The 18,698-nt window shown below is 36.9% G+C and overlaps 4 protein-coding genes across 6 annotated transcripts in view; 1 reads left to right on the forward strand and 3 right to left on the reverse strand.

The window, feature by feature from the left end:
* Window positions 1–207, reverse strand: part of LOC130222066 (oocyte zinc finger protein XlCOF6-like) — a 97,787-nt gene extending 97,580 nt beyond the window's left edge. The window contains exon 1 of the mRNA XM_056454690.1: window positions 123–207. Within this exon, the coding sequence (XP_056310665.1) occupies window positions 123–207 (85 nt within the window). The remainder of the gene's footprint in view (window positions 1–122) is intronic.
* The window catches only part of LOC130222040 (NACHT, LRR and PYD domains-containing protein 12-like), a 417,646-nt gene that overhangs the window by 203,317 nt on the left and 195,631 nt on the right, over window positions 1–18,698 (reverse strand). The gene's annotated exons all lie outside the window — the stretch shown is intronic.
* Window positions 1–18,698, reverse strand: part of LOC130222140 (gastrula zinc finger protein XlCGF8.2DB-like) — a 197,884-nt gene that overhangs the window by 107,382 nt on the left and 71,804 nt on the right. The gene's annotated exons all lie outside the window — the stretch shown is intronic.
* LOC130222087 (gastrula zinc finger protein XlCGF57.1-like) lies at window positions 7,807–15,306 on the forward strand. Of its 2 annotated transcripts, XM_056454712.1 has the most exons (3): window positions 7,807–7,936; window positions 11,461–11,886; window positions 13,320–15,306. In XM_056454712.1, the coding sequence occupies exons 1-3, from the start codon at window positions 7,852–7,854 to the stop codon at window positions 14,282–14,284; spliced, it is 1,476 nt and encodes a 491-aa protein (XP_056310687.1). In that variant the 5' UTR covers window positions 7,807–7,851; the 3' UTR covers window positions 14,285–15,306. The 2 variants fall into 2 exon arrangements, with proteins under 2 accessions (XP_056310687.1, XP_056310688.1); XM_056454713.1 differs by lacking the exon at window positions 13,320–15,306 and having other exon boundaries at window positions 11,461–12,469.

Genomic DNA, 18,698 nt, shown 5'->3' on the forward strand with positions numbered 1-18,698 from the left:
ACTCATTCCTCTTTTAATGAGTGCTTATGTGCATTTAGGAGAACTAGGCAGCAGACTTAGGGCTGCAAGATGGATTTAATTTAGTATTCTCATTATTGAAATATATCTGAATGAAAATCAACCTGTTTGTTCCTGCAGATCTTCCTGTTTGACTCTGAATGTTTCTTCAATCTTCAAATCTTCACACTCCTCTTTAATAAACGCCATCTTTAAACCAGTGTGGAGATCAGTCGCTTCAGCAGGAGTTTTTCTCTGCGCTTGGAGACTTTATCCTGTTTAAAATGAACAAAACAAAAAAAAATATCCTGTTTAAATAAACAAAACAATGAGCAGAAAAAAAATAACTTCTCTTCAACAGTTTCTTTATAGAAGAGTAATTAACAAAAAGAAATCAGGTAAGTCTGAGCAAGAAACAATGGCCACAAATGAGCTGATTAAAACTAGCACTTCATGTATACTTAGAATGGAATGACATTATAGTATTTAATCAATTCAACCTTCAATCAAACCAAACCCTTATTACACACTTTACTGTTGCTTTATTCACACTTTATTCAGATATGTTCTTAATTGTTTTGTTTGTTTTATTTATTTTATTATCTGCTTACAGAACGTTGTAGCACTTTTTTGCACAAGACAAATTTCCTTTCTGGCACAAATAAAGTTTATCCTATCTTTATTCAAACAATAGCCCTCATCACTGTGAGTAAAATAGTACTACGTTGTTTAAAGGGTTAAAACAATATTTTCAACAACAGGTACATAATTAAGCATTAGATAAAAAAACTGAAACTTTAATTAATCGCTTTATATCTGTGTAAAAGCTTTAAAACAAACCTTTCTCCAGTTGAATCACAAACAAGTGAAGTTGAAGCCTTATGAAATCACACGCCACGCCAAAATAAAAGTCTTTTTTGTTTAGCTTTTTTTTCCACTTAGTCATGACTTATTGATACATTTCTCTCTCGTTTTCCACTTTGACCTATATCTGCTCTCTCTCTCTCACACACACACACACACACACACACACAGATATTCGTTGAAGCTGATCAAAAGCTTTAAACATTTTTAAGACAATTTTGAAAAACGTTTTAATCCACTTCATGATGACTTGCATGTCTAAATCACATTACTTCCTATTAATATGTGAGTCCAAATCTCATCCTCATAATTATGACCTCCTTCCTATTTTCACAACTTATCTAGGGTTTTTTTTTCATATGAATTGTCGTCTCCTATTATCTGTATTCCACGTTTCCTGACATTCTTTAGCAACATCTTCAGTAATAATATTTAGCTTTACTTTTACTTAAAGAAGCAGTAAAGGGGTAGTTCACATGAAACTTACAATTCTGTCATTTACTCATCCTCTACTTTTTCTAAACCTGTTTGAGTTTCTTCTGTTGAATGCAAATGAAGATATACTGAAGAATACAGCGGCAAAAAATAGCCACTATGGGTCAACATTGCTGGACTGAGACAAAAAAAAAAAATAATAATAATAATAAAAAAATCAGCCCTGGCATTTAGAGCCAGAGTAGCCCACTGCAAATAATCAAAATGCTACCCATCTGTCCACACCATTGAATATGTTTACAACTCCTATTCCATAAAAGCACAAAAGCCATACACACAAGTCTTCACACAAGTAATCAACATTTTGTGATTTTGTGAAAATAAGTGATTATTTTCAATATTCTTTGACAACATACCGTGTTTTGTATTTGTCGGACCATCACTATTTCGCTAGATCTTTTCCTTCAGGTAGGTTGGTAAGAGTAAATTTAGCATTTTCTTTTAACGGTTGCATTTATTCATCCATAGCTTTAACCCATTCACTTGCATTTACCAATGTCACCACCTCTTTGAATGTTTGTGGTACATTAAACATGTATAGTCTATAAAAAAATCAATGTTGATCACATCACCTTCAAAACCCCAAGCATAATCGCTTATATAAGCTTGCAGGATATCTTCTAACTTCTGGTTCATCTTCCTCTGGGTTGTTTACAATGACCTCAGCACTTGTTGTTTACAATGACTCTCCAGGACTCTTCCTGATCTCAAAATCATCCTCAACAACTGGAATCTTTGATTCAGCATTTGTTTCATATACAAACTAAACAAGTCTGTGTTTCTAATATCTGTGTTTCTGTTCTATATCTGCACAACTCTAGTTTGCACTCATTGTCATATGCCCTTAATGTTATTGTATTGTATTGTTTACAAATTTTATGTATATTTTTAGACTACATTTTATTTATGTAAATTTTTTTGATTACATTTTATGTATAATTGTATTTATTGTAAATTCTTTCTTAAAAACTCTACTTTTTGTATTAATATTATATGTTAGGCACCTAGGGTCTGAGAGTAACATGATTTCGATTCTCTATATGTACTGTACATGTGGTTGAATTGACAATAAAGCTGACTTTGACTTTCTGTACTATCTTCCTGAAAGGATTGCTGACAATGTATGCTGGACTGTTCTTGTCAAATCCAACAAAAATGGCCTTCTCACACCTCGAATACAACTTTCCTAACTTTGCTTTGTCATTTCTGTAAGCGTAACATGTGAACCCACACTTCTGCATGTTGGGCTGTCTGCCGGTTAACATGAAGTATGGTGACTGTTTTGTGCAGTTGTTAAAACACTATAGCTGCTGTTTGAACTGCAAATGTCCACAGTGTCTTCAGTAACCCACTCTCTATTATCATGCTTCTAGCCATTACAAATAATGTTCTCCAATTACCTTCAGCAGTGCCATTTTGGTGTGGAGAATATGGTGCTGATGTCTCATGTCTAATTCTACTTTTACTCAGTATTTGACACTCTCTCTGTGAATTCTGTACCATTGTCGAACCTGATATGTTTAACCCGTTTCATATGGAGCTACATCAGCCAGGAATTTTTCAGTAGCGGTCACTGTGTCACTTTTGTTTTTCAGAATGTATAGAAAAACTAGCCATCTGTGAAGGATAATGAATATTTATGACCATTTTTGAACAATGGGTCTATAAGCGATGCTAAATCAGTGTGCACCATTTCTAGAGCTGCTTAGACTCTTGCATCTGGTCCTCTATTTCTAGTATGGATAAACTTTCCCTCTGTGCAGACTTCACTATGTGGGATGGCTTTATCTCTCTTACACTTAATTACCACATCTGTCCCTGAAGCAATGAATTGCAAAGCTTCATTTTCTGGACTTGTGGGGCTCATGTTCTCATGAAATACGGAATAGGTTGAAACTTATTTGGGCTACAGTCTATTTGCCAGCATAAAAACAATATTTATCAACCAAATAAACAAACAAACAAAAATTAAATAGTAGTAAACAAGCTTTTACAAATTACTAAAGAACTTAATACAACATTAAACAATGCATCCACACATATTTAAATTTGATACATTATAATGTTAGCATTCAGATATTATTTGAGTGTAAATTCAGAATGTGCAACTTACCTTTTTAGTCTTCAGTGAAGAAATGGTCTCTGTAGACTTTTCTTTGTATGTTGTTGTTGGTAATAATCCCAATGTGGGAATCTACAAATGTAGTTTGTCCTCAAGTTGTTCTCTTTACTCAGCAAAATATGCCAATGAAGATTCTGTTAGGAACCTGGAATATATAGATACAACCCTGCCGAGCTACTGGATCTGCAATGTGATTGGATAAGACTCAATTGGCCCCCATTAATGCTGGTTTAAAGATGCAAATGAGCAATGGGGAGCAGTGAAGACTCAAGACACATAGTGTGGGGGAAAGGAAGTTTAGCGGCTTTTTTTTAAAATAGAAATGATGACGTATTGAGAAAATAAGTTGACTTTAGCCATTTTTATTTGTTTCATTTGCTGTTGTTGTATAGGACTATTGATGGAAGCTTTGCCAATACATTTCATGCTCCCCTGTAAAAGTATTTAGTAGTATTTTAAACATATTTTATTGTGATTCATGTTGTGGCTGCTGCAGTTTGTAGTTAATGTTGATACACTTATGCTGAGGTACTTTTGATTTGAAACACATTTCAATGTATTTTCCCAAGCCTGGTTATAAAGTAATACAAGAGTTGTGTGTTGTTTTTAGTTGAAGCTTCTCAGAGTCTCTTGGCTGAAGTCTTTGTTTAAAGATGCAAATGAGCATTAAAGACTCAAGACACACCGATGTCTCAATACACACAACTACATTCACTTTTATAATAGTTATAGAAGACTCATACTTGTATACAGTGGTTTTAGTTTTTAATTTATTCATCATTCATAGAAACCATTTCTAAACTTCACAGTGAGGTTTTATTTGTGTTAAGTTCAGTCAATACATTGACACGAGCTAACTATTAGCAATGTTTTAGTTATTTATTTATCACTGAACTTGTTCTTTATGTGACTTTAGAGTCTTTTATTTCTCTTAAAGCACATGCTGCTCATTACTGGTTTCTGTAAGACTGTCAACACACTCTTAACAGGTCAATTATTTATTTCCAAAAGTGTCTATAGATTTTAACCATCAATATGTAACTTGTTTCTGTGCCTTTTAGTGTTTTTAGTTGAACAGAACATGCGTGAGCAGCTCAGCTCTCTCGAAAGCCTCTTATTCACCTGGTATGTAACAGATGTTTTCCCTCTAATTATTACTTGTGTTTGTGCATACAAATATGCATAAAAATTCACAAAAGCATATATAAGATACCCTGTGACAAAACCTTTTCCTTTTAACACAGTAAAGCTATCACATACTGGCCATTTTTTGCTACTTTTGGCCTTTGTAGATAATTGTTTGTACATTAATCACAAATGGATGAGACACACTGTAACATCAAACTCATTTGTGTTCATTCCAGGTGCTGTGAAATGTTATGTACAAGCTGCAGAGGCAATCAGGTGTAAGTAAAGTGCCATATATCTGATCCAGTTTTCCAGCATCTTTTTTGCTTCAAATTAAAGTCTTTTACACTAAAATCATTATGAAACTGGTCTTTTGTTGCTAATAATTGCTTTATATTATCTGAAATATAACGAATTCTATTATATAGCTTTATCTCTTAACCAGGAGAAGGAGGGAAAATGCACTCACTCTGCATAGTGACATTCTGAATTCCAATTGAAACTAGCCTAATAGACAAAGGAATCAATGCTGTCGAATCAATGCGCAAAAAACACAACACACTAAAGGTTACCAAGACAGATCTCACAACAAGAAAGATCTGTTTTGGTACAGGCACAAATCAAGCAACACAAAGAAATCAAGAAAGCAACTTTTAATCAGAAACTTCCACAGCACAGCAGCTTCTAAAAGCACCCAGTCTGACAGGCTCAAATATATATATAGCAGCTGGGCATAGTTAATCTGAAAGCAAGTTAGGCCGTGGTCACACTAGAGTTTGTCCTTGCAAAATTCTGTTGTACGGCGCTGCAAAAAAGGGCGGGATAAAACAATATGATTAGACATTGCTAAAAGCGAGCGATTGCTCCATATAGCTCATGTTTTGATCTTTTATTGGTCTCATGCACTCACGTGATGTGATTTCAAGCTTTGGTTTTACCTTTCTGGAGTCCACTATTAAATCACGTAGCTATATATTTATAATTAGAAAATAATTACATCACAAGTAAAATTACTGTATAGGCAGTCTATACAGGATAATTCAATGACAAGAGTTCACTTTTATATCTACACAATGCAGAACTTTTAATGTGATTAACCTGCTCCACCTACACCAACTACAGCATTTCTCAGACTTCTTTTTCACTATGGTGAAATTACAGTGGTGGATTCTCATAAAACAACAACTGCACTTACTCCTGTAACTTGTTTTCAACAATGAATTTTAAATATGTGTCACATAATCATTTAAATAAATGCTCATCATCATGTGCAGTTATCTTTGTTAATAGCTGTCTAATAGGCCAGACCATTAACTGAATAGGACCGTTTTACATATAAGAAACCTGTGAACAGGTATAGCTGTTCATGCCAATACCAACTTGATAGCCTAAAGCATATTACATAAACAGGACCTGCCTTACATGTCTTAAGACAAATAAGCAAATGTGTCTATAACAATACATGCTTGATTCCCCAGATCATTACATCTGAATGGTGCCTTTTCACATATTTTAAAAATACCATAACCATTAGTAAGCATAGTTTTTCACCAATACCAGTTTAATACCTCAAATAATTACACATATGTGAGGCGTCACAGTGGTGCAGTAGGTAGCACTATTGCCTCTCAGCAAGAAGGTTGCTGGTTCGAGCCTCAACTGGGTCAGTAGGTATTTTTATGTGGAGTTTGCATGTTCTCCCTATGTTCGTGTGAGTTTCCTCCAGGTGCTCTGGTTTCCCCCAAGCCCATAGACATGCGGTATGCATACGATGCGTGTGAATGAGTGTGTATGCATGTTTCCCAGTAATGGGTTGCAGCTGGAAGAGCATCCGCTGCGTAAAGCATGTGCTGGATACGTTGGCGGTTCATTCCACTATGGCGACCCCTGATTAATAAAGGGACTATGCTGTAAAGAATGAATATATGAGTAATATCACACGAGTAGCAGTGCTACATGGCCTTCTATCAGTTTTTGTATTTCTATTTGTTGTAATGGCCTGTTGTTATTGCAATAAAAAAATAAATTTAAAAAGCAGTGCGATGTGGCTGTATATCAGCAGTGGTGGGAGGCGTGCGTTATAGTGTACACTAGGCACTTGAGAACGATTGTCCCTCTACCTGTTGTTTCAATCCCCTGACAACTTTGCTCATCTTCAGAACACAAATGAAGACACTTCAGATGAAATCAGAGAGTGTTTTTTTGTGTGCAAGAAACTGTTGAAAAAAGCAGCCAAAGTAGGAACTGTTGAACCATATAGTGGCTGTCTTTGCTCCTGTATTCTCTTCATTAGTATTCAACAGAAGAAACTCAAACAGGTTTGGAACAAGTAGAGGATGAGTAAATGACAGAATTGTAATTTTTATGTGAACTACCCCTTTAATGCTTCTGTAAGTAAAGGTAAATTAAATATTATTACTGAAGATATTCCTAAAGAATGGCAGGAAACGTGGAACACAGACGACAATTCATGTGAAAAAAGAAACCCTATATAAGCCTATGAAGTTGTAGAAATAGGAAAAAAGAGGTCTTAATTGTGAGGATGAGATTTGGACTCAGATATTAATAGGAAGTAATGTGTTGTAGACATGCAAGTCATCATTACTGGATTAAAACGTTTCTCAAAATTGTCTTAACATGTTTAGATTAAAGGTTTGTGTGTGTGTGTGTGTGTGTGAGAGAGAGAGAGAGAGAGAGAGAGAGAAAGAGAGCAGATATAGTGTAAAATGAAAATCATGGGAGTAATGTATCAATCAGTCATGACAGCAACAGTAAATGCCAAAAAAAGCTAAACACAAAAGACTTTTATTTTGGCGTGGCGTGTGACGTCATCAGGCGGCGCCGCTTCAGCGCTGAGATTCAACTGGAGAAAGGTTTGTTTTAAAACGTTTACAAATATAAACCGATTTAATTAAAGTTTGCTGTTGGAAATATTATTTTAACCCATTTATACAACGTAGTACTTATTTATTCTCAGTAACCGAGAGCTATTGTTTGAATAAAGTAACAAAAAAGTGTGTAATAAGTGTTTTAATGAAACCTTTACCTGATTTATTTTTGTTAATTACTCTCATATAAATAAACTGTTGAAGCAAGTGTTGAAGAGAAGTTATTTAGTTCCTGTTCATTGTTTTATTTATTTAAACAGGATATTTTTATTGTTTTGTTTATTTTAAACAGGATAAAGTGTCCAGACACAGTGAAAAACTCCTGCTGAAGTGACTGATCTCCACACTGTTATAAAGATGGCGTTTATTAAAGAGGAGAGTGAAGATGTGAAGATTGAAGAAACATTCAGAGTCAAACATGAAGATCTGCAGGAACAAACAGGTTGATTTTCATTCTCAAAGACCAACTCAGTCATTTGATCCTCATTCAGATATATTTTAATAAGAAGAATACTAAATTAAATCCATCTTGCAGCCCTGAGTGTGCTGCCTAGTTCTCCTAAATGCACATAAGCACTCATTGAAAGACAGGAATGAGTTTCTTTCGTCACTTGTTCTCATGTTTTTTGTCATTCTTTTATGTATTATTAGTCTCCCGTCTTCTCTACCTTTTTAAGGTTATTGCTTTTCTTGTTATTCTATTGTTTGTAAAGCGTCCTTAAGCACTGGCGCTATATAAAATAATTAAAAACAATAAATTAAAAAAGTTTACCTGAGCTGACGATATTTGGCCTACAGTATTCTCATAGAAGATATCTGCTATTACAGTGATAGTGTTGGCTTAGTACTTTCCATTTGCATATGTCACGTTGATCACAATTCCCTTTTTTTTCATCAACTTTCTGGGTTTAAACTTGTTTTAGTAGTTGTTACTAGTTCTCACAGATAGTACCTGAGTTAGAATTACATCATTATAATAACTAATTACCAGGGCTATTGTGTTTAAACAGGGTTTCTGCGGGGTCTAAAATGTTGTAAATTCCAAATTTCAGGTCTTAAAAAGTCTTAAATTTACTGAAATATTGTGTTGTAGATCTTAAGTCTTCATTTTCCTTTGTTCATCTTTTGCTATCCAATCGGGTCAAAACCCATACAATCAGCAACAATCTATCTCAATAAAACTTTAAACTTTTCATTTAAAAAGGTCATTTTAACTCTATTTCTCATAATAGTTTAATTATTTTCCTTACAATAACATTTGTTTAAACGTGCTCCATGTATTTTCTGCTGAGGACATCGACCTGGACATATTGTTGCGCATAGATTTAGTTTATTATAGTTTTTAAAACATTTGTTTATTTTTTTTATTTTATTTTAAAGAAAGTGTATGGATATAAGTAAAGCTTGCTTGTTTTTACACTATTTAAAATCTTTTGCTAACAAATATCTAAAATATTAAATTGTATTATTATTCATTTATTATTGGATTATTAAATGTATTAAATTATAATATTGTTTGATAAGACAAATAAAAATATTTTCCATCTGGGCCATTTGAAAAATTCCTTAGCCTTATGAGTCTAAAATTTCATTCACAAGGGTCTTAAAAGTCTTACATTTAACTTGGTGAAACCTGCAGAGACCCTGGTTTAAAATATGTCAAAAAACATGGATGCCCCCAATATTAAATATGCTGAATGAAATGGACACTAAAATAATTAATTATTATAAAACATTGTACAGTATTCTAAACTATATGATGTTGCTGTGGGATGACGTGAGGTAAAATGAACAAATTATAGTGGAACAATAACGTTTAGCATTGCACTGACTACAACTGGCCAACAAACTAGTCTAAAATGACTTTTACTGCTTAAGAATTGGATTACAGCATGCTGATGAGATGCAAAAAATTGTTCACCCTGGGTCATTCTAACACTGGATAAACAGAATCCTGGGTTATCTGTAATCATGTTCCACACTGCTCATGCTATACCTGGGCTTAAAAAATAACCCTGGGTGTTCATTAACAGACGGTTCACATTCCCTAACCCCGGGTTAACATTATTATTTGTATATTTACGTTGTCACTGTCCCTGATTAGACAAACAGAAGGAAACCTTTTAAGATGGCATTTCTGCATCTTGTCAGGTATATAAAATGTCATTATGTAGGTCTTCAGCTAAGCCTCGGGACATGCACAAAGGCAGGAAAACAAAAGTACAAATGAATGAAAACAAGTAGAAAAGTATGTCATCTTGCCATCTCCTCATCACTCCAGTTTACAGCAAACGTGGCATTAAGCATTTGCATAATTTATATACAATAATGCAAACTCACAAGTACAAGCGTGAATTATGCGCACTTGCTACGAACATGCAGGATTTGTCTCAATCGGGTCTTCCAAGCAGGTTAAAAATGTTAAAATCGAGTGGTAGAACACAACACGAGTAATCTAGAGCGAGGGCATTTGATCAATTGCATTTAAGGCAGGGAGGGATGCATTGGAGAGGGGTGTGCAACATATTTGAGGACCGGCGGGGAGACGCACAATTTCCAGGAGCTTATCAAACGTTTGCGGGCACCTGGGAGTCCCTATGGATATGCAGGAGACTCCTGGAACTTCCAGGAGACTTGGGATGTCTAAAGTAGTCTCTAGTAGTCTGACTTTGATTAGTTGGATCAGCTGTATTTGTTTGGGGTTGGAGCAAAACTGTGCAGAGCTGCGGCCCTCCAGGAATCGAGTTTGAGACCTATGCTTTAAAGGGATAGTTCAACCAGAAATTAAAATTGCCTCAACATTCCCTCTTTTTTCTCACAATCGCGTCAGTATGTCATTTCATTTACACACAGTCTAATATCCATCAGTGATTCTGCCATTCTTAACCTTGGGTGAACACAAAGGTTGGTATAATATTAATGTTGCATATATAACGCACACACATACATTCACTCGTCACTACATCTGCTGATATTTTCAATATACACACAGACACCAAAAAGAGTACACATAAATATTTATTGAACTTATCTGCAAGTTTCACATCTCGTCTTTTGTTGTTTGTTTGTGTGGTGTTGCAGTCAAGGTTACCGCAAGCAACTGGCAAACTCCGGTAGCTGTCTAGAAAGCTTGTTAATGCTAAACTTGCACTGCACATGCATGGTCACTCCGATAACTTGACTGTCTTAATGTTGCCTGTTTTGGGGGAGAGCTGGGAATACAAAACCACCGTAATGTGAAAATACATGAACTGACACATATATTGGTCAATAGGATGTATTATTAATGTTAAATACACCTGTTATGATACTGGAGATTATCTCAATGTGATGTATGTGATCATCTATAAAGGTGCAATATTTTAATACTCACCCAAGGGAATTTAGTGGACTCCATGTGCGGTGGGGCATCTAGTATATAAGCCAGACCTGTTGGTTGTTGAGGGGGTCTTTTGCAGTAGGAGGCAAATAGAGCTAGTGTGTCGTACCTTTTTTGTGGAAGGTTGAACACCAAAGAGCGGTAATTTCTACAAGTAAATATTTATTTTCTAGTTAGTTTTCTTGTTTTGATTTTTGTTTCTTTATTTTCCTGATAGCTTTTTTTACGGATATCATTTGTACATATTTATGGTGGACTGTAAAGAGGAACGGAAACTGTCAATAAATTACATTTTGCACATAAGTGCTCTGCTATATTCTTTGTGGCCTGTATTCCACCACGCCTCATCACACTCTCCCTCATGTGGTTTTAAACCTTTATGAGTTTCTTGATTCTGCTGAACACAAAAGGAGATATTGTGAAGAAACGCTGGCTTTCTGTGTGTTCCAGAAGAAAGGAAATGTTTAAAACCACATGACGGACAGTAAATGGTGAGGTCATTTTAATTTTTGAGAAAAACATCCATTTCATGCTAGTCGCTTTGTGCCTTCACACTAAAGTTCACTTTTTATTTTTATTTTTTTAAGCCCTGATGGTGCTGAAAGAAGAGACTCATCAACTGAATGAAATGGAGAAGAAAAAGCTGTTTGAGAAACCCCAAGAAATAACGACTGATGAAAAACCCACACTGACTAAAAAGACTACATGCAGAAGACCTCGGAGATCCAAATCTGCGTGTAATTTAACTTGTCGTCAATGTGGAAACTGCTTCAGCCGAAAACGCAGCCTTCAAGTCCACATGAGAATTCACACCGGAGAGAGGCCTTTCACCTGTAAAGAGTGTGGGAAGAGTTACAGTCAAAAATCAAACTTTAATGTTCACATGAGAGTTCACACTGGAGAGAGGCCATACACGTGCCAACCGTGTGGGAAAAGCTTCTATAATACAGGAAACCTTGCAGCGCACATGAGAATTCACACTGGGGAGAGGCCTTACTCCTGCCATCAGTGTGGTAGGAGTTTTAACCAAAATGGCACCCTTGAAATCCACATGAGAACACACACTGGAGAAAAACCTTACATATGCACAGAGTGTGGTGAAGGTTTCATATGTCAAAGCGCACTCAATTACCACATGATAAGTCACAGCAGAGAGAAGCCGTTTCCATGTGATCAGTGTGGAAAGAGCTTCAAATGTAAAGCTAGCCTCATGAACCACATGAATGGTCACACTGAAACCTTAGTAATGTGATTAGTGTGGAAAGAGTCTCACTCACAAAGACTCCATTAAGCAACACATGATGATTCACTCAGGATAGGATCGTTTAGAAGCCTCAACGCTCACATGACGCTTCACAATGTCCTCAAAATTGAGACCTTATCCACACTCTAAGCCCAGATAAGTTGAGTTTATTCAAAAAATAAGAGGAAACTGGTTGCATTAAAAATTTAAGTAATGAATACTTAAAAAAAAAAAAAAAACTTGAGTGAGCTCTACTTAAAACAGACCCCCTAGTTTTTCACAATGTTTTGGGTGATTTTTTTGCGATTTAAAAATGACTGATTTTGTGGCGGTAATTCCCAGATATTTGCGCAATTTTGCCATTAAAAAAAGTATGGAGATCTTTGATCATCTAATCGCTGATTTTAGCAAGTTGCATGGGATTGGCTAAATTGACTATTCTTTTAGGATGAGTGAGCAGATTGCAACCAGTCTATTTGAATATTAGTTAATCCTGCACCCTCTGACTAACTTCAGAGTGTCGACATTCTGTCTGTGAGAAGACACGCAAACCCGGGGCATGAAACTCTGAGCGGCGTTTGGTCCCTAATGAACGTGTAACTGAAGAGTAAGGAATCAAATATAAATCAAAACTCTAAATTAAGTCATAGATGATGAATGTGATCCGTTCTTACAATTAGAAATACAGTCTAAATTGTATGATCACTTAAAATTGGATTCAGATTAAATTCGGAGCTAAAAAAAACGAATATAAATAAATTCTTATAAATAACAAAATTCTTTTCAGAAGCACTAAAAAGGGCTTACATGCATTTAACCTAGTTTCATCATTGGGCTAATAGATGGACTTCTACACTTTCAAATCTGTGTCTTATCAATATGACCAAAATTACTTTGATCAATTATGTAAGAAACTCTGAAAACTGGACTGATACAGTTTCAATTTACTATAACTTCTATGTCAAGCGGTTTTGACACAATTTACCTTGTAATAGCACTAGATAAATAAAGATGAATTGAATTGAATCTGCTCAAATGTGTACACGTTAATGGACCGAACTAAATCTGATCTGATTTATTTTACATTTAATTTGCATAAAAATTACAATGTGTGTAGCCAATGTTTCCAGTGTCTTTTCAATTTTCAGCTTTTGATGAGTTTTAAGACTTAATGAAAACTAATGTTTTATTTCTTTATTTCAGACCTAATTGAAGAGAATGTGGGGAGTAAAGAGGAGGAACATCATGTCAAAATTGAGGAAAAAACTCATTTACAGACTGATGGTATTTTGAAAAGGAGAGACAAGAATCGCTTCACCTGCACTCAGTGTGGAAAGAGTTTTGAAAGAAAAGGCAATCTTACGATTCACATGAAGATCCACACTGGAGAGAAACCATTCACATGCACTCAATGTGGGAAGAGTTTCAGCCACTCATCACACCTTAATCTACACATCAGGATCCACACTGGAGAGAAACCATTCACATGCACTCCGTGTGGGAAGAGTTTCAGCCAATCATCATACCTTAATCAACACGTGAAAATCCACACTGGAGAGAAACCATTCACATGCACTCAGTGTGGGAAGAGTTTCCTCCGCTCATCATCCCTTTATCTACATTTGATGACCCACACTGGAGAGAAACCATTCACATGCACTCAGTGTGGAAAGCGTTTCAGCCAGTCTTCAAACCTTAATAAACATATGATGATCCACACTGGAGATAAACCTTTCACATGCACTCAGTGTGGGAAGAGTTTCATCCGTTCATCACACTTCAATGAACACATGAGGATCCACAGCGGAGAGAAACCATTCACATGCACTCAGTGTGGGAATCGTTTCATCCGCTCATCACACCTTAATCAACACATGAGGATACACACTGGAGAGAAACCATTCACATGCACTCAGTGTGGGAAGCGTTTCATCCGCTCATCACACCTTAATAAACACATGAGGATACACACTGGAGAGAAACCATTCACATGCACTCAGTGTGGGAAGAGTTTTAACTGCTCATCACACCTTAATGAACACATTAGGGTCCACACTGGGGAGAAACCATTCACATGCACTCAGTGTGGGAAGAGTTTCAGCCGATCATCATCCCTTAATCTACACATGAGGATCCACAGTGGAGAGAAACCATTCACTTGCACTTAAGCTGCAGACACACTGGACTTTTCCTCCCATAGACTTCCATTCATGCGCACACGAATGCATCAGATTGGAAACGCAAGTTCATGCATCAAGTTTTGCAGTTCACTGCCTTGCAAAGTTCAAGCTTGGTGAACTCTGACCTGCGAAATTGAATCACTTGACTGTGTGAGACCAATCAAAGATCAAAACATGATCTCTCTGGACAGCAATTTAAATTATGGACAAATCACTCATTTTTTATTGTCTAATCATCTTGTTTAATCCCGCCCCTTTTCGCAGTGCCGTACAACAGAATTCGGTGCTTCGGTGTGGGATGAGTTTTAGCAACTCCTCAGACCTTAATAAACACATGAAGATCCACACTGGAGAGAAACCTTTCACATGCACTCAGTGTGGGAAGAGTTTCAACCGATCAGCAAACCGTAATGAACACATGAAGATCCACACTGGTGTGAGAGTATATGTGCTGGAGTGTGAGAAGACTTTTATTACAGCTCCAAAACTGAAACCGCACCAGACGATTCACACTGGAGAGAAACCGTACAGATCTGATCAGTGTCTACAGAGTTTCACTCATTCGGCGCAGCTTAAGAAAAACATGGACAAAAAGTTGCACCCATGACATGAATGCAGCAAAACATTTTCTCATGTGCACAGGAGGTTTCATGTCTGAATAATGCTTGAAAAGGCTTAGTGATGGTATACTGTTTTCCAACACTCGTACACTGCAGTAGGTGGGGTTGTAAATGTGTTGCGCTCCTCGCGTTTACTGTAAACACAATGATGGCGGCTGAGTGAAAAACAGTTTCATAAACCTCTGGCAAACAGCACCTCTGCGGCCTAAAATCTCTTTGCAAGTGATTGTACAGGTGCAGATACATATGTACTCTACTCTCCAGTGTATTCATGTAGCTAGTGTTGTTTTGGATGATGTTCTCTGTCTGACTCCCTCAAGTTTAGAAAGCTCATTCAATTGTCCTGTCTTGCATATTTTATTAGTAAAGTTTCTTTACTTTTAGGTTCAAGATTCTTTCTAGTTTACTACATTTACTTTTTTGAGTAGAATACAAACTTGATGAATATTTTATGATTTAGGCAGAGCGACAGTTATTAAGTTTTACAATATTAATACACTGTGATGATCCCAAGACTCCAGATTGGAGTATGTGGTAAATTTTGATTGGATGCCTGCATTACTCCTCAATGGGTATATAAAAGTTGTTGTGCTAGTGAAGGATAGCATTTTTTATTGTTAGGCTTTGTTAACATTTACTAATAAATACAGACATAAAGGGGTTTCTTTTTCTGAGGAGTTAAATGCCATATGTGCATAAGAGAAGTGTTGATGGGCTGCTCTCAGCAACCTGCCTGTTATCGAGCATGGGTGTATGTAAAATGCAGAGAGCTCTGAAATGTATGAACTGTGTGTTCGTGCTCTGAAACATTTGCCTAGTCGACGGTCAAGGCCAACTGTCAAGAGAAGATACCAGAAAGATGAACATTTGGTTGCTGAATGGTCCAACTGCCAAGATGACATCATATAAGTCAATAATGTTGAGATTAGATAGTGTGTGAAAGACATTATAAAACATGAAAGAGAGCAGAGCTGAACTGAAATTACATCTCTCCTCCGCAGAACTGTTACTCTCTAACTTCTTGCATTCAAAATAAAACTTCTTAATTTTCAGCTCAGGTCTCCGTCAATTTTTGAACATGCAATGGACCATTTGAGTCCTACAATTGGTGACCCGACGACGTGATAGACTGGAGACTGTCAAATAGATGAACGTTTATTTCTGATGCCAAATCCAGAGGCGCCTCTCTAAAGAAAGGTAAGCAGAAACCTTTTTCTAAAATTCTGCTATTGAATATTCTAAATAAGTGGATTTTGGCATCGGTAATACGACTGTTCATTTCTTTGATACATTTGAATTGAATGCAGGACTGCATAAATTAAAACTTAACTAAAATAGTGTTGAATAAAAAAAGAGGAGAATGAATTGTGATAAGTTGTGATAGAGAAAGTTAGGGTGAATCATTAGGATTTACGGAGAAGTCTTGTTCCCTAAATAGGCACTTAGGGTGAATCATTAGATTTACGGAGAAGTCCTGTTCCCTAAATAGGCAAATAAATTGGAAATTGTCTGTCTTGTCGAAGTCATTCATATTTCCAATTATCAGGGTGAATACATAAGTATTTAAAGGAGAAGCCCTTTTCCCTGAGGAGGAAAAACCCTTGAAAATCCCTCTTATTCTGACGAGAGTTTGATATTTTCAAGTAAATTTCTCAAGGATAGCAGGTTTAGTGAATTGAGAAATAGGGAGAGTGTAGGGATAAAATAACACAATAAACAAAATGGAAGGAGAATTTGATAGAGAATGTGAGGAATATGATTGTCCTCCTTTAAGACAACAATGGGATAAAATGGTAGATATCTTAGTAGCACAAACGGATCAAAAAAGATAGGAAAAAATGGATAAAAGAACTGGGAGAATGTACACGCGAAATTATTGAACATTATGGTACTGATTGTATGGACAAAAAGGGATCTCTGTTTCAGAAAGTGGGAATAAAAGAGAAAACAGCACAGGAAGCTGTTTTAAGACAGAAACGAGGAAGTAGGGCTGTTGAACAAGCAAGCCAATGAAAAGAAAGAAAAAGAGGGAAATAGTGAGTTGGACGAACATAGTAAGAGACAAAGTGAAGTAGATGAAGAGAGCGACAGAGGAAGTGGGACAGATGAGGAAGAGACAGAAGGACAGTGTAAAGAAGATGAAAGACAACAAAGTGTATCAGAGCGAACATTGGGATGGTAAAAAAGGAGCAGCATACATAAATAGATGCTGTCAAAGACTGAGAAAAAGCATGTGATGAAAACCCAATGTCTAACCCTGTTACTAATAGAATTTTCAGGGCAGCAGTGTTACAAGGAGCTCCTGCTGGTGTGACCCAGACCATGGAACAGTCTCATGAGGTACCAGGCAGTGATGATGGAAAAGGTATGTAGACAAAGCAGTAGAGAGAGCGGACAAAGAAGGAAGTGAGTTGTTAAAGAAAAAAAGAGAATTTTGAAACTATAGCTTGAGAAAGGGAAGTTAGCTGAAAACAGACGCCTCAGCAACAGATTGGCAGTTGCTGGAGAGGGCCTGGTGGCCTCCCCATTTCCTGAAGCAGACAACCCAATCACACTATTTACGTAGGTGATGGAACATTAAAGGCAGGCTTTGCTGTGGTTAAATTACAGAATGATTAATTGGTCACCATACAATCTGAAACCCTTAATTCGCAAACAATCTGCACAAAAAGCAGAACTATTGGCCCTAATCAATGCATTGAGACACTCAAAAGGACAGGCTGTCAACATCTACTCTGATTCTGCATATGTAGTGTCCACAGCCCACGTGGAGCTGCCTGTGTGGATCAGATGTGGATTCACAACTTCTTCTGGCCGGCCTATTACTCATGAGAAAGAAGCAAGAGAGCTCTCTGAAGCCATAATGTTGCCAGACAAAGTGGCTATTATTAAGTGCACTGGTCATTCTCAAGGACTGACCTAATATCAAAAGGGAATATAGCAGCAGACTTGGCGGCGAAACGTGCCTCAGACTACATAAAAGGCCAGTTTGTGGTCACATCTGAGCCAGACGTGATATCCCTCCCACCAGAATTCTCAAGAGAATTCTTATCTGAGCAGCAAGACATGGCTGCTCCTGAGGAAAAGTCTGTGTGGAAAAATAAAGGGGCAATCAGACACGAGGATGGGCTTTGGACAGTACCTGATGGTAGAGCTTTGCTCCCAGCGTCACTAGTCCCAAGCGTGTTGAAAGAAGCCCACACACATGCACACTGTGGTGATAAGCAAATGTCACGAGCATTGCAATCATGGTGGCATTCTTTTATGCCAAACCTAATTTCTGGGTACATAACGACATGTGACATCTGTCAGATGCACAATGTCAAACTAACTATGAAACTACCTCAGGGATCGTTCCCATTGGCAAATGGCCCTGGGGATGAAGTTATAATTGATTTCACTGACATGATTGAAAAGGTAAATGGTAAACGATACTTGCTTGTTATGATTGATGCATATACTGGATGGCCAGAGGCCTTCCCGGTGGGCAAGGAAGACAGCACTGCTGTCATTAAATGTCTGAAAAACCATTACATCCCACGTCATGGTTTTCCGAGCCGGGTCAGATCTGACAACGGCTCACACTTTAAATATGAACATCTGGCTGATGTGGAAAAGGCATTGGGTTTAGTACACCATTTCGGGGCAGTTTATCACCCACAGTCACAAGGTAAGGTTGAGCGGTTGAATCTAACATTGAAAAACAAATTGGCTAAAATCTGTGCACAGACTAAATTGACATGGTTGGCTGCTCTTCCACTGGCTTTGATGTCAGTAAGGAG

The sequence above is a fragment of the Danio aesculapii genome, chromosome 4 (assembly GCF_903798145.1).
Source record: "Danio aesculapii chromosome 4, fDanAes4.1, whole genome shotgun sequence".
NCBI classification, from domain to species: domain Eukaryota; kingdom Metazoa; phylum Chordata; class Actinopteri; order Cypriniformes; family Danionidae; genus Danio; species Danio aesculapii.